This window comes from Meleagris gallopavo, chromosome 4 (genome assembly GCF_000146605.3).
Source record: "Meleagris gallopavo isolate NT-WF06-2002-E0010 breed Aviagen turkey brand Nicholas breeding stock chromosome 4, Turkey_5.1, whole genome shotgun sequence".
Lineage (NCBI taxonomy): Eukaryota > Metazoa > Chordata > Aves > Galliformes > Phasianidae > Meleagris > Meleagris gallopavo.
In genome coordinates, this window is record NC_015014.2 from 61,063,060 (window position 1) to 61,087,550 (window position 24,491).

At 36.8% G+C, this 24,491-nt stretch overlaps 1 protein-coding gene across 2 annotated transcripts in view; it reads right to left on the reverse strand.

The window, feature by feature from the left end:
• Positions 1–189: 189 nt before the first annotated feature.
• Positions 190–24,491, reverse strand: part of CFAP99 (cilia and flagella associated protein 99) — a 47,477-nt gene continuing 23,175 nt past the window's right edge. For both annotated transcript variants that reach the window (XM_010710458.3, XM_031553201.1), the window contains 9 exons: positions 23,804–23,884; positions 21,162–21,227; positions 20,088–20,150; positions 16,052–16,140; positions 13,703–13,907; positions 12,428–12,569; positions 11,098–11,249; positions 7,290–7,495; positions 190–1,759 (listed from right to left, as the gene is read on the reverse strand). In XM_010710458.3, coding sequence (XP_010708760.1) covers positions 1,486–1,759; positions 7,290–7,495; positions 11,098–11,249; positions 12,428–12,569; positions 13,703–13,907; positions 16,052–16,140; positions 20,088–20,150; positions 21,162–21,227; positions 23,804–23,884 — 1,278 coding nt within the window. In that variant the 3' untranslated portion in view covers positions 190–1,485. The remainder of the gene's footprint in view (positions 1,760–7,289; positions 7,496–11,097; positions 11,250–12,427; positions 12,570–13,702; positions 13,908–16,051; positions 16,141–20,087; positions 20,151–21,161; positions 21,228–23,803; positions 23,885–24,491) is intronic.

Genomic DNA, 24,491 nt, shown 5'->3' on the forward strand with positions numbered 1-24,491 from the left:
GTTTTCAATTTTTAATTTTTTTTTTGTAGGGGTGGGAAGGGACCTCTAGAGATCATCTGGTCCAACCCCTCTGTAAAGCAGGCGCCCTACAGAAGGCTGCACAGGTAGGCATCCAGGGAGGTCTTGAATATCTTCAGAGAAGGAGAATCCACAGCCCCCTGAGCAGGCTGTTCCAGTGCTCTGTCACCCTCACTGTGAAGAAGTTCCTTTGCATATTGGTGTAGAACACACTGTGCTCCAGTTTATGGCCGTTTCCCTTTGTTCTGTCCCTATAGACTGCTGAAAATATCTTAGTTTTCCCAATTGCAATATAAATTCTGTTTTACTAAGAATTTTAATAGTTATTTATGAACAAATGTTACTTTCAGTTAAACCAACACAAGCCCATTGGGCCTCGAGGGCTATCCCTAAAGTAACTGAAGCCACAGTCTGGATTTGGGGCTGTTGTACGCAGGGTTAGTCTCACTCTTTTTCTACATACTGAAGAACCTAAAAGGTACAAACTGAATGCCAAATAACTATTGCACTACAGTTTTTTGCTAAAAAAAACCAACCAACCAAGCCTGGTTTGTTTGTTTGTTTGTTTGTTTGCTTGCTTTTCCCACTTTTATGCAACACAGGAGCACTCATACAGACCCACATCAGTAGTAAAAAGTCTGAATTTATAATTTGTTTATTTTATAAATGTCTCACATTTGCAATTATATAGCTTCTTGCCTTTGAAGTCTGCATTTATTGCCTCTACTTTGTACTGGACCCCATTCAGCAAAGTGATTAAGCATACGTTCAAAGCCTCAGTTCAGAAAGCCATCCCAATTTAGGAAATGCTTTCTTCAGTATTTTATTTGCTAAAAGGAACAGACCTAATGCTCTATGTAAGCATTCACTTACACATGCAGTGGCTTGAAATGGGGATACTGAGAACTGCAAACATTGGTACTCTGAAAGATTGCACTATTTCAGTTTTTAAACTATGTGCATTTGAAAAATACAATTTTCCTCTTCACTGAATTCAGCTTTGTCTTTTCCACAGAACAAGTAAAGAATTATTATTTTAGTGGATTGGGAGATGTAGTTCTAATTTCTTACTGGTTTGGTACAGCTTTTAAAATGTGACCCCATCAGCAGCTCTCACCACTTGACTTCAGATGCTTGCCAAGGAAACACAACCAGTGTCACCAGCATTAAGCCTACAGCCTATCAGTGCTTTCATTTGATGTTGTTGGATCAGGTGGAGGAAAGATCAGGTTAAAATCAAGGGAATGATGAACTGAAACCTGCCTTGGATGTGGGAAGCATCCCAGTTTGATGCAGTGAGATGTGCCTGTTAGGACAGTGAGAGAATTAGGGACAGAGGTTAGGTGCTGTTTCAGTGTGTGGTGACATGAGTGGAAAGGTAGGTATTGTGTGGATGGACCCCAGTCTGTGAGAGCCAAATGTAAGGCAGGAAGGTGAGGTCAAGGCCACGGTTTGAGGAGACTGTGCCTATGCAGGAAGCAGGGACTTGCTACTGTCCCTCCAGTATGCCAGCACCCTTGCCAGTGCTGGCAGTACAGCAAAACTCTGCAGAGCTCTTTTCCTTATGTACGCCCAGACCTTTCTTGATGCAGTGTTGGCTTTCTGGGGGGTAATCTTTAAGAGTCCTGCTTGCTTTTTACGCTCCATTGCTTTCTCTGCAATTTTTCTCTGCAGATTTAAAATGCGTTCATCTTTCATTTGCCTTTCACCAGACTGGGACTTTCTTTTCTTTTCTTCTTGCCTGCAAAATGAAAAAGAAGCCATGAGAATGTAAAGTAATAACCCACAGAATAAATCCATCTGATTATATATTACTTGGATGATAATGAATTTGCGTTTGCTTCTGGGAACCAGGTTGGCTGAAAACAGGTTTAAATCACATAGCTCAATAGATGTGGTATTCACAGCTTGCTTCTTGTTTATAGAACAGCATTACTAAACGGTATAGAATCATTTCTTCCCATAGGATTCCATGATGACAATATCTGACAATATTTCAAGCCTGACATGACATTCTTTAGAAAAAATACATGTGCAAAACTTGTGTTAGCACTGCAGGTTTTTGCTTGTGGAGTTTTCTTAGCATGATCTTTAGTATTCATCTCAGTTGCTGTATTCCTTGACAAATGCAAAATATTTGTCTCTGTGTAATCTGGATGTCCAAATTCAGAATCCATGGGGTGTTGATATATTAAAACTAGAAGTTTTAGGAGAGGATAAATTGATAGAACCATGTGTGGCATATGAGTAAGGCATAGAGAGTGGTTATTGGATAGTCTTATTTATATTTTTTCCCTCCTATTGGAGTTTACATTTTTGCCTGGTTTTGCTTGCTTTCATTCAGCTGGTGCAATGCACTCACATTTTTTTTCATGCAATTTGCATCACCTTATACTGTGACTTACAACATCCAACTTTCTTGTTCCCCTCAACATTGCTCTTGAACTTGGCTGGGTACCATCATGCTGCAGTACTGTCATGACCAGTTGTGATTCTCTGACCAAATCCAGTGCTACAGTAAGCGTCTGATCTACCAAGGAATATACATCATTATCTAACATATCACCAGGTTAGATCTGATGTCTTCTCTCAGCTGGCAAGGATAGTTTTCTGCAAGGTCCTTTTATATTCCACTAGTACTACAGTACAACTGCTATTATTGGAAATCAGAACAGGACTTGGAGTAACCAAGAGCAGAGTGCATTGGGGCCTTGTTAGCCAGTGTTGAACTCTTACTCTGTGAGTGCCAGGTCCAATTTCAGGGACAGGCTGTCCTTTGGAAATGTTTTACAACAGAACTCCTCCCTCATCTCTCAGGTCTTATTCCATGGTGTTTTCACTGTAGGTCATCCTCTTCTCATGAAGAGGTCCCTGCCAACCTTAACTCTCCTGTGATGCTGTGATTCTCAAGGAGTTGGGAAAAGAAGAAGCGTTTTTCCTTCTCATGCTAAAACCACCAGTTTGCCTTCAGAAGTGTCTGCATCAAGATTCCAGTGATCCAAACACTATTGTCATCTTGAGAAAGATATTTTTGCTTGTCTTGTTAACTTCATCTTTGCTAAGAGGAAATTCCTCATAATAGCAGGTATTCTTCAGAACAGCCCTTCTAGACTACATTTCCCCAAATCCTCAGAAATTGGATGCACAGGAGATTTGACCCATGCTACACTCCTAAATGCGACTGTGAACTCTTAAAAAGGGTACAGTCTAGCTTGGTTTCTCATTTCCAGTTGATTTCCTGAGACACTTCCTGAGCTTCTCAGTTTGCATCATGTTGTCTACTTGGGATAACTTTCTGTCCCCTCCTTAATACAGACACACACTGCAACAGTGAGCTTAACTTTCAACAGAATTCTGTAAGTCTAAAAATTATGTGCTATCATATAATGTAATTGAGAACATGGATTATTTCTATTTGCATTGCAATGAGGCATTGCATTCCAGGGGATCTAAGAGAATATAACTGTAAGGTTTTATGTAAAGAGTCAGTGATTAAATATCATCAATGGGAATAAGCAACAAAACCTTTCACTACATGCAAATCCAGATTCTTGTAAATACCATTACAAGAGAAACAACAAGAGGTTTTACTTCACGAAGCAGCAGTAGCTGCTTCTGAATTAACATTATAAATAGTTGGCTATTATCAGACATATTCAGTCCTCCTCTACATGAAGTCGTCTGCCAACCATGTATGCTCTTCCAGAAAGCATAAATTTTCAGATGCCACATCACATTCTAATGGAAACCCAGAGAGGGAAGAAAAAAAGGGATTTTTCATGTTCTGTTTTTCTGTGATGGTCAGTGAAGAACTTGTAGGACTTGAGACATAAATTCCTCATACAACTTCTCTCTCCCTATATCACGTATCTCCTAAGGAAGTAAGTTAACAGTCACTCAGATGGGGCATCAACCAGATCTCTGGGCAACCTGTGCCAGTGCCTCACCACCCTCACTGTAAAAGACTTTTTCCTTTTATCTAACCTAGATCTACCCTCTTTCAAGCTTGAAGCCACTTCCCTTTGTTCTGTTACCACAGACACTGCTAAAGAGTCTGTCCCCTTCTTTCTTGTAGCTCCCTTTTAGATATTGAATGGCCACTACTAGGTCACCTCGCCTGGAGAAGAACGATGAACAGCCCTAGCTCTCTCAGCCTGTTCCATCCCTTGGATCATTTCTGTGGCCCTCCTCTGGATATGTTCCAACAGGTCCATGTTTCTCCTGTGCTGAGGACTCCACATATGGACACAGTACTCCAGGTGAAGCCTCACGATTGCAGAGTAGAGGGGCAGGATCACTTCCTTCACCTTCCTGGCCACTCTTCTCTTGATGCAGCCCACAATATGGATGGCTTTCTGGGCTGTGAGGACACTGCCTGCTCATGTCCAGCTTGCCATCCGCCAGTAACCCAGGTCTTTTTCAGCAGGGCTGTTCTCAATCCTTTTATCCCCCAGTTTGTATTGGTAGTGGTGTCTCAGGTGAGTGGTGAGAACATGCAGGCTCAAGACCAGGCTAGGTTTAATCCAAAGTAACCCCACCAAAGCACAGATTTGAAGGCTTAGCACTGACTGTTTTTACCTGTTGCTTGATTTTTATTGCATTAAATTACTTGCAATATAGACATAGCCTCACTGGAGTGAAAGAGAATTGTAACTGAAGTATATGGGCACAAACCTATAGTGCATTAGCATGTATTCCAGTAGTCAAAAATCTTTTAGAGTTCATGTTTGAAAGCTGAGAACTCAAATGTTTGTCCATCTCGTATGCCGGTGCTAATTTTCAAACTACGTGGAATTCTAGCAATTAAAGGGAAGTCCTGCATATACACTGAACTGATTCTTAAATGTTCTGCAAGCACTTATAAAGCTACTGCTGTGATGGTTGTAACGGCTTTCAATCTATTAAAGGCTGATGTTTCTGTGATTTTTCATGTTCCATTTCCTATTTTGGTTAACATATTTCATTATATGCTTGCCCAATATGCTTCTTTTGTCTTGATGTATGTCTGTAAATGACATTGAAAGGAACTTGCTTTGTAGGAACCCAATTAAACTCCAGCTGACACTAATTGCAACAGATTTGTTTAGCAAAGCTTAGCCATCGCACTTCGGCTGATTAGCAAGAGCCTTTGACATAAGACAGTTGCAGGTATAATATGTAATTTTGTGTTGATGCACAGTGGTATCTTATGAGCACCATTAGTAAGATTTGCTATGCCTATAATTATGAATTAATTCTGTAAGCATAATTTGATCTTTATATCTCCTGTGCAGTATATCAATACAATTCAAGCAATTAATCACACTCACTTGGCAGATATTTTGGGAGTCTAGACCTGTAAACAGGTTTGACGCACAAAGCCTATGGTTTGTTTAGAGAAAAATGAAAGCTGCAGCAAAAAGTCTAGCACACGTAAGTATGCCAACATGCTGTGTATTAACAGAAATACCACCACAGATTTGCATTCTAGATGATCAAGCATTAAAGACATTCCTGAAGAACAACATTGTGATGCTTCTTTATAATTAATGCTCCCAAGTTGTGACCTAGAATGCCTGGGAAGCGTGAAAAGAAATGTCTTGTAAAATTGATACTGAAAATTTATACTTCCTTCATTTGGAGAACAAATGGGTCTTCATTAAAATAAAGTATATTTCTGTATTCCTTATCATGAGTCTGAATAGAAACTTGCTAATTCAGTGTTTAAATTTATTTGTATTTTACCATCATTGGCATGGTCATCAGTTCTAAATAACATCTCAAATATATCAGGAGAAATCCATGTTAACTTCACATTCCAGCATAGCTTATTGCAGGATTGGAAAGGTTTTAGCTCTGAATTAAGACAAAGAGCCTATTTTAAAGAAACCCAGCTGCATACAGTATGTACACACTGCATATCTACCATAACAAGTGATTTTTAGAATACTTACTAGAGAAACAGGTTTTATGTAGTATACAAGTTCTTAATGCCTGGTTTGAATCTCTAGTGGCAAGCAGTGACTTGAATTGCTCCCACAGGATTTCACATAACACTGAATGCTTAGAGATGGGAATTTGTCTCCAGCTCAAAGTCTACTGCAGGTCCTTTAGTCTTCTCTCCATAGATGACAAAGAAGAGAAGGTCACTGATCTATGCAGTCAATCCACTGGAGCTGCGGTTATTGATTCACTAACCTCATTAAAATAAGTTCTTAAGTACTAACACAGTAAAACCTCACTCTTTGGAGATTAACTATCAGCTACAAACCAAATCAGAGCTGGGACCAGTGAAAACTAGTTAAATGAATACATCAATACTGCCTTCTGTAATTGAGATTTAGAACTGGAAGATAGATCAATAACTTGAATTGAACTCCTAAGTAGCCACCTTTGGTATCTAAGTGATAAACACAAATCTAAAACATGTCTAAAGATGCATAGCTTTAGCCTGATGGAATATGTCTTCAGAATGTCAGCCTGTACATCTATTTGCAAAAATAAATATGGCAAAACAAGAAGTAAAATATCAAAGTCACAAAAGAGAAAAGGTGAAAGAAAACTTGCAAGAAAAAAAGGCAGAGTCAAGATGCAGTAAAAATGGCATGAGAGCAAGAGGTGATCCATATTTTACACACTTACACAGGCTTTCTTATTGCTCAGATTTACTTGTAAATAATTTAAACTTAGATTTTACATTGCTTGTGGATGGGATCTGTCTTCTATATATGTAACCATCTATGATGGTTATGGATCCTTTATGACAATGAATAATAAATATGATAATTAATAATAAATATGCATAATGAATACAAAATTTGATCAGAGAGCCTGTAAGCAAAGATTCTTCTCTTTGATCTACAGCTATAGTATATTTAATTTATAATTTATTATTATTATCAGAAAATGATGAAAATGAGAAACCTCTTTAAATAGCAAGTAAGAATGATTATAATAAAATCAAATTAGTTCTGATTAACTAAAAAGGAGCAGAGGAAAGAGCTTCTTACTCAATACACAATTTTGGCTCTGACAGCACAGTACTCTCAATACTAGCTGAATGCAGCGTCTTCAACCATAAATTCTAGTTGATGAAAAAGATTTGTTAAATTTGATGCAAATTATTTTCGGGAGTAAAAAGAAATTTTGGTCCCAGTGTAACCTTTGAGAAAAGCTACATTGCTTTATAAAAGGGCAGAATTTTGCTCTTGACTTGTTTTTCTTCTCATGGAACTAGCAAAATATTAACAAAGTTTCAGTGTGTTAAATGTCATATACTGTTTTATACTGACTTTAATGCAGCTGCTCGTCCGAGTTCTGCTCTGAAAATGGAAATCTGGTCCAGTTTATCTAGAAGAAGTTGTTCCTTAGCTTGTTTATCTTGAATTATCTGGTCTCTCTTCTCTTCCTCTGCTGCCTTCTGTGCTTCTCTAAGTAGAGCGAGGCGTTCACGTAGTTCCACTATTGACATTTCACAAATTAAACCATGGCCACCAGTCTAGGAAATAAGAAGTATAGATTTAAATAACACTGTAAATGGCAAGGAGAGAGAAAATGAGTACAATCAGAGTATTTTGATTGTGTTCCAAATCACGCTGAATATCTTTGACTTCAAAAAAGACAGGGATGACTCTAACCTAACTGCTATTTACAAGCTGGTTTTAAAGTGTAGACATCATCTTCTGTATGTGTAAAAACACAAGGCTCTCAAGACATTTTGTGAAAAAAATATTGAAAAATAGAATAAACACAAACACAACACTTTTGCTGTGCAATAAAAATCTACTTGATTTATCATTTAGTTTTAATAAGCTTTTTAAAGTTTTGAAATCTGTAAAACTGCATCTTTTCTACTTTGGTAAAACCAAAACTGACTTTACACTCAATTTAGTCTATCATTTTTATCTGAAAAGACTAGGAGTAAGCAATGCTTTATACCCAGGAAATCGAAAACTTAATGCCCAAATTCAAAATCTGAATGTCTATTGAAGGCTTTTAAAAATTCACTTTGTAATTACATTCACAATGAGCCCTGTTATGAGATGTAATGAGATGTCTGCACCTTAGCTTTCATATGAACGCAGATAATTTCTAAACAGATTTGTGCACATTTGAAGTTTTCAGCCCTTATATATACTCTCCCTTTCCCTGAATCTACACATAAATACATCTGCATATAGGGAAAATTTGCACAAATCTATATGAATACTGATCTACTCTGGATCCATCTTTGCAAACTTTCATCCCTTTCACAGCAATTAATATTCTTTTGTTTAACAATATATTTTTGGTACACATCTTTCATGAGGATCTGGTATTATCGCATGTTATAATGGAAGACATGGGTGCAGGATATCAAGACTCCTACCAGACTCTTTCTATATAGTTGCATAATATTAGGAGTGAAACACTGGTTAAGATTTTGATCACAAGGACCTTGATCTAATTAGTTCCACAGAAAATGAATGACAAAGTTTGGAAAGGCTGAATTTGAGGAAGGCAAAACAAACAAACAACCACTCCTCCAAATGTTATTTCTAAAACTGAACAGAAGTGGTAATGATAAATATATGCAAGTAAAACTCATTACAGTCATATTAACGGAGAGAAATTATTCAGCTCAAGAGCTGATGTGTTTTCAAGTTATCCTTTCCAGCAGAAAAACAATCCCTTGTATTGAATACTGAGTTGCTTGTTGATAGAGTACAACTTGCCTTTCACAAAATAGAACATGAATGGGAAGGGAAAAAATCAACCACCAGGAAGAGAGAAGGATGTTCTGTTACAGACACATATCAGATTGTGAGTTTGGCTGCAAGACACCAAGTATGACAGAAACAGACTTAACTATCTGCTGCTACAATGGTGCTTATTATGGAGTTAGTCTGGAGAGCCTAATGATATAAACTCATCAGCGAAGGCCAATGAGTCTTGGGAATCTGTGGAGTCCTCCAACATTTCCAAGAGTTTCTCCTGTGGTTTTGGTCCCCACAACTTCTCTTTCTAAAGCTTCAAAAGTTGAATCAGTAGGAAGAAATCATCACCTCACTGTTTTTTACCTAAAGTTTGACTCTTCAATTTTGGCTCCATGGTTTCTGCTTCCACACTCCTCATGTTTACCAAACATGACCTAAACACTGGTTGTGTCTGCATGAGTACACACGAGTACAGGAATAGCATCAGAAGAAGAGTGATAGAATAATTCAATTAATCTTTTCTTTGCATCTTCTTCATCAATATGTACCATCATAGCTAAATGAAAAAGTAAATGATTATTTCTCTCCTGAGATTTCAGTGTTGAGTGAAATTGCAAATGGCAAGTACTATAATATCTTGCCACTAATTTAAGCTACTTAGTGACTGCTGAACTGTATTCACAGAAGGTGAAAGGAAAGTGTTTTGCAACAGGGATATATACCAGTGGTTGTATGTGAACACCGTAAGCAGACACCAAAAAGATTTAGGAAAGAGAAGCAATGTAATGGTAGGGATGAATACTTTCAGCACATGCATTCCAAAAATATTCAATAAAGACAGTGAAATGATTTCTAGAATAAGAAAAGTTCTGTACTTGTGCAGTAAGTAATGCTGCTACTAGAGAAACTGAAGTGCCATCAAGGGAAGAACTGGGTAGTTTAACAATTTTGAGAAGTAGTATGAATTTTATGAATACATACTTAATTTCACTTAGCCTATAAAAGTCTTTTGTAGAAAGAACAAATAGGGCAAGCCATCACCAAAAGAATGCTAAATTACTCTGAGAACCATTGTAATAGTGGGTATAAGTGAAACGTGAAATAAGCTGAGATATCATTCAGGTTGACTCTCTTGCACTTGCAATATGACCTGTATGGCCATCCTACTTTCAGCAACCTTACACTTTAGTTACTGTAGATATAGCATAAGCTTGATTTCAGTTGAGTTTTTTTAAATATTCCTTGAAACCTATTGTGATTTTCTACTTTGTCTTCTGAGAAGAGCTAGATGGGAAATTTACTTTAAAGCCATATTCTGTACTTAGTTACAAACAGAAATCCAGTGGAAGCTCTGTGTCAAGCTGGCAGCCACGTACACGGCAATGAAATTAACTACGTTCAAAAGTAAGAAAGTACTGACATTCCAGTCACCTTCATTTTCCTCAGTGAGAGCCTGCACCATTTTATAGAAGTTGCTGTGATTAAAAAAGTAATGACATTTCCACGTGCAACTACTTTGAACTGTTTTGTCTTTGCAGACTATGTCTTACGACTTTGCAGCCCACATCTTGTGACTGAATCCAGGTAAAAAACCAAAATGACCATATTTAAAATTGATGAGGTCATTTTGCATTACTCTATGTTATCCTTCTTTTCAGTTTGGAGAAGGAAAATGAAGAAGTATATTTTAGATACTCTGTTTTTTATTTAGGGTAAGATAAGAGATTTCTGGATGCTGTGTATATCTGGAAATTCTGCGAAAGTGACCAGAGTCAGGTGTATCAGCTGCTGTGAATCAATAGTAAGTTCAGGAAGTTTGGGATACATTTTCATGGACTTAATTGCATATGCACTCACAAGTCACTTGCACAGTACATGCACAACAGATAAGCAGATTTTGGGCTTTCCAGACAATCTCTTTCATAAACCTGAATGTTGAAAGTTTTAAAAGCACAGGAAATTAATTTTGTCAATTACTGTGGCAATCACTACTGCAATATGAACAACTATACATCACTTTGCATTTTGTGCTTGTGTCAGTCTTCACTGAAGACTGACAAATCTGTGACTTTGTTAAAGTGCATGGCACATGTTGTACCCAGTTGGCAGTCTCTTTTTGAAAGGTATCTGGAAATTTAGATACTGGCAGCAAAATTCAAAGGAAATTCAAAGAGCCTATGATTTCACTTACTATCAGAAGTGGTGAGTTCTCACTTATCATCAGAATATTCTCCATGATAATATTTTATAAACGTTGTGAAAATTTCGGATCTAATCTTTGTCTCATGGGGTCACTTTGTGCTTAACACTACACATCCCCGTGCAGTACACAATTCCTCTGAGTGTGTGAAACACATACAGTACACATAAATGTAAAAACAGTAGTTTTTTCCTTTGAGCTTACCTCAGTTAAGTCAACAAACTTGTGTTTAAGGATTGGTAAAGATTCAATGGCTCGTATTTGTTGAATTAATTCATATTTTTTCTTAAGTTTCTCTTCCTCTTCTTCTAAAGCTTGCCGAAGTAGTTCTCGATTTTCTTCGCAAACTTCCTGAACTGAAAGAAAAGAACTGATCTCTGTTAGCCGGTTGCATATTTTAACAAGTAGTCCATCTGGAGGAAAACTCATATGCATTTGTGAATAATGATAATAATACATATCTGGAGGTACTTGAAGGAACAATCTGTCATTGGTGGGAGGAACAATTAAAGAAAAATGAGTACTTCCCACCTCCTTATCTATCATTCTATTTAACATAGAAGCATATTGTATACATACATGAAGTAGACAATTTGAATGATTTCTTCTTAATTTCTGTTCTAATTAATGCATATTGTTTCATTTTTAAATCAAAGGATATTATACAACATCAAACACTTGTAGCTTATCAAGCTGTACATATTCTAGAAATCAGTGACCCATAAAGCTTGGTGGGCTTTGCTATGCCATTTCAGATTGGCTAACAGTTTCTGCCACCCTCAGTACAAGTATAAAGATAGTTAAGCAGTGAAAAGTATTCTGCTCACCAAAATATGCACAATTTAAGGGAGCCCACTTGTACACTGTTAACATTTATTAACATATGTTAGCATTTGTTAACATGGTATTGCATTGGAATATGTATAGCCTTCTGCCTGGATTTCATTCACTGATGTATTAACTAGGAATTTTATTTAAGAATTGTGGAGGATGTGTAACACAATTTCTCTTCATTCTAATGGCTGGTCTGTCTTGTGCTAATCCTTCTCCTTTGTGGTACTGTTCTTTTGGCAGATGTCTTTTCTTTCTTCAGCTACAATTATCTCCTCCAGACTGTCTTCTCTAAAGAAGACAATAATCTTGAGCTATGATTCTTTCAAAGAGGTTGCTAGGCAAATCCTCTCTTAATGGCATGAATCACAGGAATCTGAGCTTCCTAAATTGATTTGACAAAAAGTACAGCCATTCAAGTATGATACTTTTAGATGGAGGAGAAACCAGTTGCAGAACATTAGCATTGTAATCTTCCCTTTTAAGCAAAGTTTAATTCCCATAAGCAGTGAGTTAGAATTTCTGATTTACCTGCTACCAACTTAGTCCTAAAATTCATATTCTTACATCTACGGGAATTTATATCCTGGATGTTTTCCACAACTTCCTCTTTCTTTCAGAAAAATTGTAATTGCCCCTCTAAAACAAAATAATCTGGGGACATTTGGCATCATATCTAATTTTTCTGGTGATATATAAATACCTATCTGCTGTTTGTATTTCTGAAGCTTTAGTTTAGCTTGCTTTGCATTCTTGTGTCCTTCCACGACCTTCTCCACCAGCTCTCTCATTTCTTTCCGTTCCTGTAGACATCTCTCTGCATACTCATGCATCAGCTCTGCTTTCTAAATCCCAAAAAAACAAGTTAATAAAATTCCTGATAACCAATGATATGAGTGTTTCAAATAATTGAAATAGTGCAAAGACAACTGCATTCACTGAACTATATCATCCCTGAAACTGAGATTAATATAATGGCTACAATCATTTTTGTATGGCTGAAAGCAACCACACTATGTTCAGTTGTACAGTTAGGGTTCATTTCAAGTTGCTTCTTGATAGTCTGTCTAGACAAACATAATGCCAGAGTAGCTGAAAGGTATTGTTTTAAGGACAGAAAAGGACCCCATTAAGCACATTTCCCTTTTATATTATGCCCTTTTTGAAAATCTTTGTGGGTCTATCCTAAATTGCTGAGTCACTACTGACATCTGTGAAAGGTGATCAAGAGAAAAGTAGTGGTCAGCCTACAGGGCATAGCAACAAACCAAGTTAATAGAAAAGAAAAACAGTGGACACAGCCACTTTTGAAACTATTAATTCTATAATACTTGATTATTTCTTGAGCATTTGCTTAGTTTATGAGAAAAGTGCCACAAAAAAAGTGAGTTTGGAAAAAAAAAGCTTAGCAGTGTTTTGGGGAAAATGTGATTTGCCAAGTTGGAAAATATGTTAAAAGGTACTTTCTGGCTTAAGTATTCCATTTTCCATATCTGTAGATCTACAGAGGGTTCCTATCTGAATTTTCTCCAGGAGACATACAGCCATGTAGGATAATATGAAATAAATTGAATTTATCTGTTTAAGGAAACAAATTTGTTTATATTCATGACTCCCATTTAACAAGATAATTAAATTAGTCACATATTGGTGATTTCATTGCAAATGGTGCCTAATATCTCAGTATCTGAGCAAAAAGAATATTAATAATGACATGGAAATTGGGAAGGATGCTCTACTTCTGTTTTTACTCAATTGAATTCAGAAGTGCTATCAATCAAATCAAACACTTATAAAACCTACTTGAATGTATAAACATTGCAGCGTCTGGAAGTTTTAGCATTATTTATCCATTGTTTACAGACTCCAATGAGTAAAGACACTGTTCAGAACTTCTATAACTACTTGTAATAGGCATCATCTATGGTAAATTTTGCAGTAATTGAATGCAGGCAAAATTTGAACAAAGCTGTATTACCTCTTCTCTCATTAGATCAGCTTTCTTCTTATTTTCTTGAATTACATTCTGATGGGCTAGAACTGCCTCTTCATGACTCAGTTTCCCTTGAAGCCTTCTACACTCTATTTCAGCCAACTGCTCTTCCAAATCTTTTCCACGCATCTGCTTTTGCCATTCCAAGAATTCAGACGGGTCTCCAGTCCCTCGTAGCAAATTTTCAATTCTGCAAGAGTGAAGGAAGAGTATATCATACTCTGGCTCTCCAGCCCTACTTTGGTTTATAAAACATTTCTAGAAGATTTTTGTGACATAAAGCACTTGATCCCTGCAAGCAGTCACTGTGAAGACATCCAACAGATGTATTTTAATTCCAGTTCAAGAGGTCCTACTAGGTAGAAAGCCTGGGAAAATAGGGCAGTAAGAAAGTGTATGAAGGCATGGATGTGAAAGTTGTCAGCACAGTAAAGCCCAAAGACTTTATTTACGCGTCCATTCTTATAAGGAGCAATGAGAATCAGTCCAAAGGTATGTAAATTTTCTCAGAAGATTATTTTGCTTAGCGGTAGAAAGAACTAATAAGTTTTCTCTTTGGCAGTTTTCTTGCCAACTTTGCCATAGAGAAATAAAAACTTTTCTGCTATTTCTGTTCCTGTTTTGTATTTCACCAATTAAATAATCTATAATATTGTTGTAATGAGGCAAGGAAGTATTCAGCTGTTAAGTAAAAACACATTCTTATTTTTTCTGGATGGTCAAGAGAGAAAAGCAAAGCCCTGCAGTAGGCCTCTCACAGTCCAGCAGCAAAGGACTGAATGAGCCAAGACACAAAAATGCAGTGAGTTGTGCCTTACTGTTGCTCTCCAATGTGTATATATGTATTGGCTGATTGTTAAATGCAGCCGGACATTACATATCATGAATAAAAAAAAATAGTTAAGGGGAACATTATTTCTTTGCTGAGTGCAATAAAATTCTGCCAGATAAAGCACGTATAATTGTATGAAAAACTTCAATATACATACACAGCTGTTAACAATAGGTGATAGCACAACCTGAGAGATGTGTAAAATCTTACTGCTGAAATTCTGATCCATTTATCAAAATTTTACACAAAAACCAAATTCAACTTTAGACAGTCATTCCAGGACTTAGAATCAGTATTTAGTCCTTATCTTGCTAAGTCAGGTGGATTAGTAAAAATACTAAATCAAAATGACAATGATACAGGTTTTATCTTAATTAAAATTCTTACTAAAATGTTCTGTATTTCTAGTTATAGAATACAGTCTGCAGCAGACATTCAGAAGCCCAATTAATATCAGCTGAAAATCTGTGCTGCATAGTCAGGCTTCCTTACGTAAGAGTTCCATGTGCATGAAATGGACCTACAAGATCTTATTACCCAACCCTAGGATTTAGTTGCCTGTATTCAAACACAGCTGTGTTATGGTGCAGCTGTGCACCACTGGATCTGGCTGCAGAGAGAAGAGATGTGTGGAAAACTGCTGAGAAAATTGTATCTGTGGAGCTTCTTCCTGGAAGCTGCATTTAAACATAGAAGCCTTTGTCCTTGGCTATGTTGCAGGTATGCCTGTGCCCAGCCTTGCACCTGCTAACCCCATCTTGTTGACTTGTCTCTGGGCTTGGCCTTGGCCTTACTCGTCCCTATAGTCTTGCCTAGCAATTGTTGGATTGCTGGCTGACCCTGCTTCCCCTTGTTGGACCCACTCTGCTGCCTTGCCAATGTACTATGGGACTGAGTGGCTTCTCAGTGAGGACACTGCCCTTGCATGCCTTGCTGTCACCCACACTCCTGCTCATCCAGCTTGTGGACCAGCATGGTCTTAGTCCTCCCATACACCTTAATGTGATAGAAAGGGGCAGGTATTTCTATTCCTATACACAGATAAACAAATTCAACTATCAACTCTGCATGCATTCCCCCCACTTCCCCCTGTCTCAAAAGAAAAAAAAAAAGTATATGAAATGTTTAACATATATGCTTAATATATATGCTCCTATTATAATGGACACAAAGGTAGATGTGTATTTGGCTCATTATTTATTCTGAAGAACTGGAACAAATGTAACAATCAATCTTTATTGGACTTTACAAATGGACACTACCCAGAGTGCAAAATCAGAGCCACACAGCACATTATCTACAGTAAAATAATGAATTCAGTGTAAATTTTCATTTTAGTCCACTTTTTTGTTTGTCACCAATGCTTACAGAATAGCTTCTTAATGCCTTATAAAAGGTCCTTTATATTAGTTTACCTGGAGTTTGTGTAATTATTGTAATGTTGTCAATTATTCTTTATCAAGAGGTGTGAAAAATAGTCTGAGGAAGATGTGCGACCATACCTCTGGAGCTCCTGTTCCATTTTTCGCTGATAGAGGGCACCCTCTCTTAAAATAGCTGCTGCATTTAATTTAATAGGTAAATTGTCGATCTGTCAGGAGAGGGAATGTATATACTATCGTTAGTAATGTAAACCATAAAACAGAGTATAAAAACATTTCAATGGGTTAAATAAATCGACCAAAGACAGCATAAATTTTGTTTAAAGCATTCATCTAGCATTAATCTGACATTCACAATGAAATTGCATGCTGTTTATAAACCACTCAAGCTGCTTAAGAAATCAGCAAAGTCCCCCAAGTGGATTATAAATTTGTAATCACTCTTGGACCATGTCAAATCCCTTAGAATGTTCACTTCCTTTCATTTATTCAGTGCTCAAGTTCATAGTGTGCATGGATTCCATCTGGTTTGGACAAAGGAAGTAAACTGTTTCCAGAATAAAATATTTTGAGTGCCTGTCTCTGAGGGAAGGTAAATTAGCCAAAAACATTAAAATAAAACACAAGCAGTACCTCTTACATGAAGGTCTCAAAAGTTTTTTTTTTTTTTTCCTAAATGATCACTATTTTAACTTCAAAATGTTTCTAAAACAACTGGCGTTACCAATTGCCATATCCATTTTCTAGATCCTGGAAGCAAAGTTCTCAGTGACTCAGTCTTCACATTACAACTTGGACCAGATCCTGTGGCTGCTTTGTAGTTCTTCAGAGTACTGCCTTAGGATTAAACTCCCAGACAATCTCTAAATACTGCATGAAGAAGGAAACAATCTCTTTGCCAGTTAAAAATACTCCTTGCATATGTAGACTGCTCAGATGACAAAATATAGCACCTTTGCAAATGCATATAATTAGATGTGATCAGAACGAAGGGAAAGCAGAGCAGACAGGATAAGAACAGGGATCATTCCTGCAGAAAACAAAGCTTAGTCGTGACACATTTGACCTAACTCCAGAAAAAAATCTTTGGTAAATATCCAAACGTATTTAAACTCCAAATTAACAGCTTAATGAGAAGCTGACAAACAGATGCACAGAATCACTCAAGCTATATATTGCAAATATTGTACGTACTGCAGTCTCCTGAAATGCGTAAGTTAACTGGAAAATGGATATTTTGTAATTGATATTAATTAGGCAGGTTGAAGATAATGAATGTATGCTATTACCTGGAAATTCACTAAGTAGATTTACTGAGTTTTCCTCACAGATGGCAAAAAAATTTTAATGGCAAAAAATTAACTGCTTGCTTACTTATGGGCAAAATGATGACAGCTAAAAGTATTTAGGAAAAGAATGCAATTTTGTTTGACTCACTATACTTATTTTTTTCAATGCCTAACTAAATCCTTCCTTTTGGTCCACTTATCAGCCCTTATCAATGTCTTCTGCATTACACTGACATTTCCTCTTGTCATTCCTTCTCCAGCCTGTATTATACCCTATACTGGTGTAGACATTTTCTCTAACACATGCAGAAATTTCCATATATTTGGCAATTACCTTCATAAACAGATTTCAAGTTCTGTATTTACTAAGAAAATGTGGCTGGAGAACTGAGTTAAGTCTGATTACGAAAACAAGTTTAGCTTCAGATTCTCACGTTGTTAAACAGAAGTATGAATGAAGCTCATATAGTCAAAATTATTGGAACTTCCAAGATCTGTAAACACAGGCATAAGTAAAATAACTGGAATGATTCTTGTGTTTCATGTGGTATCAAGGAATTTCTAAATTTTTCTCATTCCCTTTCTGTTGCGAGATACTTTCCCTTTTTCAAGATGAGAAAACAGACGAAATCTGGCAAAATGTAGACCACTGTAAGTCTTGTGGAAAAAGATTGCATTCACTATGACCAACTAATAAACACACAGTAGCTCACCAAAACCAATACATGGAGAGAGAAGAGGACCAGATATGAGCAAAAAGCAGATTGAGACAGAGTGATGATGCATTTGTACTGTCTCACTCTTACAGTGAAAAAGATGAATAGAGACCTTGTAACGGCAATCAGAAATAATTGTTGGTGCACACAATCAGTGTGCTTGATAGAACTGAAAAATGTATTGAACATACAGTGGGTGTTCTAAAAAGAGAAAAAGAACATAATAGTTGGTTAAAACATTATCTGATGTCATTCCTTTGAGGATAGATTATACTCTTTGTAACACATAATGGATAAACCTTTCTCTATGATGCACAGATAGGAAGGCAAAAGGAATAGAAAGTATTTTGAAAGCCAGTAACAATATGCCTGTCTCAAAAGTTATAGTGGCTCCTTGAATATCATCTAACTAACTTATCTCATCTAAACACATTTATGGCAAATGTGTTTAGATGAGATAAAACTGGTTTTGATTCCAAAGAAGACACTAGAAGGTGTTAGAAATATCTCTGACCAATAGAGTAAGATGCTAGATCCACATTTTTCTTTATGTGATTTAGGCAGATGGCTTGACTCTTCTGAACTGGCACTTAGGTTTCAATTTTTTAAATTACGAGAGACAAAAGTGGAATATACATAGTCCTGAACCAAGTTCACGTAGTTACAGGTCATATGTTTGTATCTGTGGAGGTGTATCCTGAGTTTTTTTTCTTTTGAGGGCAAAAGGAATTGGGATGTGACTGTTTTCCCATAATTTATATGGCCTTAGATCATTAGTAAGCAGATTGAGTAGATGATACTGTTATTAACGACAACTTCAGTATGTGATTGTGCCTGATATTCCTTAGAATTTTTTACTAGAAGCCCAGTTCTTCAAGAAGGGAACCAGACTTCCCAAAGTCTGTAAGAACTGTATCTAAATTCAGTTTTAAAAAGTAGGCAGATCTGCTCACAAGGTTTTTTAGGTGATAGTACAACTTCTACATTTAACTATTCTGGATATGAATTTAAATGAGAGGTGACTGATTGAATGATGTCAGACTGAAGATTATCTGTAGCATAACTACCGAAGAGAGATAGCAATGTGAGTTTTCATGTATTATACAACCAAGAGTGGAACAAATTTTCTGTATTTACAGTTCTCTGAGCCTTGCAAATCCTAGCAGAGAAACATGCAGTTTAGTGGATTTTATGACCTGAGTATGTGTATAAAGGGCAGAAGATAAATAACCAGATGGACTGTATATTGCATATCAGGCAGTCATTATCCAGAGTCAGTGCTCATCATTCTTTAGGGTCTCATTTTGAAACAGTCATTCATAGATATAAGATTCTTCTGTTTCTGTGTGCTGAGTTCATTGTGCTTAAGCCATTAGTTCACAATTATTTTCTCCCTGTGGGCTATTCTTAATACTCATCATTTTACATATAAATTTCTCCACTTGGAATTGAAAACATGGTTAAAACAATATAGTTTCGTGCTGCAACTGCAGACAGCTTACTTGTTAGTGTTCTGAGGGAACTAACAGGCTATAACTGATGTGACCAGCCTCACCTAGCACCTCCTCTCAGACCTTTTGCCCATTAGTCCAGGATCCCCATTTAAGCTCAGTGGGGGGTTGTCAGTGCTTTCCTGTTACAATGGAGGTAATTCAGCTCCTTGTCTCTCCAGCTTGGTATGTGGCTGTCCTTACTGGACTTCCAGTATGTACCTGCATTGATGTAGCATTGTTTCTTAACTGGTCTCCTTGGAGGCACTCCAAACCTCACATTTCATTGTTGGTGTAAAAATGATTGGCAGTCAGCGAAGTCTGTCACTACAACCACCAGCCTTGCCTTGCCCTGGGCAGACACTGTAACCTTCTTCCTGGATGGTATGGGCACTGCCTGTGCTTTTGTTACCGTTGGCTTCTAGTTTGGCTTCCTTCCTGGAGTAGCAACTCTGGGTTGCTCCCTGACCATTTCCTTGTGAATTGTTAAAGGTCTGCAGGCCTAAACTTATAAACCATAAATCTAATCCATTCCATTCTGGCCAAAGAATATGACATAAAACCAAAGATTCCATTAGACTTCACACCATCAAAAAATCTGTGTTTTTCACTCAAAAAAATTCCAAGCATATCTAGCAATGGGATCTAAAACATTACTCACCCTGCTTTGGATCTTCTGAGCCTGGAATGCTGGCCTGCTCTTCATATTGTCCTGCTGTTCAAACTAAAATCACATTTTTCCTTTTCAGAGAGATATTTTCAAATACTCAGCAAACAATGTTAGCTCCGTACTGAAAATCATTCCTGAGTATTCAGCTAGAGCAACAAATATGATCACAGGATATATTTTTTCTTGTTACATATTTTCTTGTTATACATTCAAAACTTGTTATATACACCCAGTACAGTAATATTTCATGGTAATATGGTAATATTTCATATCAAATGACAATACAAATGTAGGTCCAAATAAAAACTTATGACAAAGATTATTATTTTATTTCTATAATCTTCATTGACTAAAATAATGCCAAAGAAGTAACGGTGACATTTCATTTGCCTATTGAATTCTACCTGTCAACCATGACGGTATTCAGCTCTTAACTGAAATAGATATTGGTAAGACAAAATGTGGTGTCAGAGGATATTTCATGGAATCATGAAAGTATTCAAATTCTAATGAAGGTCATTAATTTCATTTTAGGGTGATATTGACATAAAAGTGTCTACACATCATAAGGATGAACATAGTGAATAGAATATGCAGATGTGATGAATATATTATATAAATAGTTTGTGACAGAGGTGTAAATTAGGAATCAACCAAAGCAAGAATTTCATATGAAAACAGGTATTACTGCCTCAGCTTGACTGATCTGTGGCCTTAAAAGTTAATGCAAAAATAACAGGTTTAGAAGAATATTGCTGGTTTGGAGACTTGTTGGAGTAGTACCATGGGAGGTCTCATTGTCTCACAGTCAGGAGAATAAAATAGCAGGACCAGAACAAAAGGGTGTTGTACATTATAAATGCAAAAAGGCAAATGTCAGTATGGTTGTACAATCTGAAAACAATAATAAGGATGTGAACTGACAACACAGTTTTAAGTGACAACACATAGTTCCTAGCCCCATATAAACAAAAATTTTCAAATATTTTGAGATATCTTTACACAACTGTTATTTTCATCTTCATACTTGGAGATATTTAAGCAATGAAGTATTTTGTAGCATACCTCTGCTTTTTCAGGTTTCATGGCCGCACACCTGAACTGGTTAGTGTTTGCTTTCAGAAGCAGATCCTAGAATAAAAGCAATTAGCTTAAGGAGTATGGTACATTCATAGTATCTATTAATTTTCTGTTTGAAAAAAACCCTGCAGCACAGACAATATACTAATTTCATTCCAATGAATGGGGGTTATGGTGAGGAAGGGGTTGGCCCCTTCTCCCATGCAACTAGTGATAGGACCAGAGGAATGCCTTCTAGTTGCACCAGGGGAGGTTTAGGTTGAATATTAGGAAAAATTTCTTCTCTGAGAGACTGGTCAGGCACTGGAACACGCTGCTCAGGGAAGTGCTTGGGTCACTGTCCCTGAAGGTGTTCAAGAAATGTTTAGGTGTGGTACTAAGGGACATGATTTAGTGGGGAAATATTGGTGGTAGGTGGACTACTGGATGAGATGGCCTTGGAGGTCTGTTGCAATCTCGGTGATTCTAAACCTGGACTTACTATTTATCTGAATTGTCATTCCTCATGAAACATTTCTAGTTTCTACATAGGTTGTCTACATAGGTTTAACTGGTTCAAACTTTTGCACAGGGCATCAGACCTCATGTTAGGTCTTCCCATGTGAAAGATGTTGCTTATTTAAACCTTTACTTAAAATCCTCATAGTCATCTACAGCATATCAGTTTCACAGATAGTAACTGTTTCCACGTAGCCAATGAAAAATGGCTTTGTTTTTCTGTTAAATAAGAAGGCTGTGATCAGAAGATCTGAGCACCAATGATTGTCCAATTCCATAACAGTAATTCCAGCTGTCATTTCAAATGGGGAGGGGAGAGGGGAAGAACAAGCATTCACATTTCCTGCTTTTAGATATTTCTTTTCATTGTAATTTCTAATAAAATCTGTGAAACAGACTAGATTTTCCAATGTCTTTCTTGTGGTCAGCTGTCCATAGTATCAGCACTTTTATAACCATCTAGCATATGGTTACCACTGCTCCCACCCCATTTTTCACAGCTGGTCAGACTTTGTACTTAAAGCTGTAGCTATTACAAAAATGCTACAAAACAAATGGCATTTTCTTTTAGGACCCAACATTTCAGCTTGTTTAGCAAAGAGTCTAGGGAAGTGACCTTTGTGAATGCTTTGGATTCCTTTTATAATGTTCCAGAGGCAACAAAAACTGCTGTTATTGCAGCTATAATTTCTGTGATAGTTTTCTTTTGTTCCTTGTATTCATGCGTTTTCTTCACCGAAGAATGTGGCTGATATTTAAGTGATTTTATAGTTGTCATAGAGTTTTGAACAATATAGGCACTGTGATATCTTGATTTTCCTCCACAAATTTTCCAGGAAGTTCATACGTACAAATAAGCACACAGACAAATAGATGTGTGCTTTCTCCACAGTGGGGAAATAAGAGGATAAAAAATAATGCAGTACTGTTTGACAATAAAATACCAACCATTGGCAATGTGATGGGTCAGCAAAAGGAACGCAAGATTTATCCCCCTAGAATTTATCACAAGTTGTAGCTTTTACTATGGTTTAGGAACAAAATCCAATGCCCCTTTCACAAGGGCATCAGGAGAGCCCAGAACAGTGATAAATGGTTTTGTATGAGTACTAGCTACTAAAAGTTAGAATAAGGCATTTTCAGAATGGAGGTGGGAGAGTTCAGATAAAAACAAGTCAAATAGCACACGTTTTATCAAACTTATCCTGTGATTGGATCGGATATGGGATTGCAGTGTGGGCAGAAAGAAAGAAGAAGGAACTGACATTTAATTAATTCCCTTCCAAAGAGAAGAAGACAGACAGTAATCTGCTTTAACCCTAATAGGAGCTAACCTAATGAACAGGTTTCATAACAAAGATTGGATCAATTCAAATAGCTAGAACTGTTTCTTTCTGTGAAGGCACATAAACAGACCCTCCTTTCTCTTGCTCTCTTAAGACACAGCTCATGTAGCAATTCAAATATCTAGATGTCTTTTTCTATGAGGGCCCTTATCAGACACTCCCTTCTCCTGCTCTTTTAACACACAGAACATGTACTCTGCTTCTTTACAAATCATGATGACTTCCCACTCTCTTAGTCCACTGAAAGAAAGAGCATGAAGTCTGTGTGAAAAAGAAGTTAAAATCTACAGATATTTTAAAATTCTGAGTAATTACATGGTTATTTATCAGTTACTACAGAAGGCAAATAAAAGTACTGAATATATTCCATATTTCAAGTCTGAACATATTTCATATTTCAAGTCTTGATTATTAAGTGAATGTGTTGAATACCCACATGTACTGTAGAAGTAAAAGAGACAATTTAGCTTGTGAAGAGAAGGAAGTAATTGAGTTTCTACTGTCTTTCATAGTTATTTGCATAATCTATCGTGTAATTCCTATTCTGTGAGTAAAAGGTGGACCTACATTCAGACAATTAATATTAAAATGAAAATGAACAAAGGGTGATAGAACAGATTAGAGAATACAAACTTCATGACTCTGGGGAAAGAGCCAGAAGTTATTAGCTGCAAAAGCAAAAATGTTTCAGATAGAGTTTGATGACTTGTGAAAACTGGTACAAATTGCAGAACAAATGATTAGAAGAAAGAAAAGAACATAACAGGTACATAATATACTTACTTCTGCTTTTTGGCGATTTTTTGTTTTGATTTTCTCTAATTGCTTTTTTTCCCTTGGAGGCTTGTAGGTGCTTGGAGGAACCTAAAAGAAAAGCAATAATATCCACAATATGGAATGTAAAATATTCAAAGTTATATAGTCTTGCAATGAAAACACTGCATTCATCTCCACTATAAATCAGCTGCAGTTATTTTTAAAATATTGTTTATTTTCTATTAGTGCCTACACAGAAGCCATGGACAGATTCCAATTAGCTGGGACCACCCAAGCTTTTCAGACCTGTCCAGTATAAGACAAGACTTGGACAATGGACCAGAAAGAAAGAAAAATCAAAAACAAGTACAGGAAAGGCTAAAGAAATAATAAACACCACAGGCCCTATGAAGGGGGAAAAGCAGTTGCTAGAAATGGAAAAGTTCTGTTTGACATCTTATAAACTTGAGCTTTGTAGCAGTTAAAAGTTAAAAGGTGAGGCTCTTTGGCACAGGGTATGGCCAAAGTTTAGGGAAGATACATACTTCACAGGTTATTAAATGTCCAGGAACTGCAGGAACTCTTTGAGCTGAAATGTTTGGAATCTGAAAAGGTTGTTGGAGAAAGCAGCAATTAAGCTTGTCTCTTCTTTGTGCTCTTCCTACACATCTATGTTTGGTCACTGCTGGAGAAAACACACTGGGCAAAATAAGCC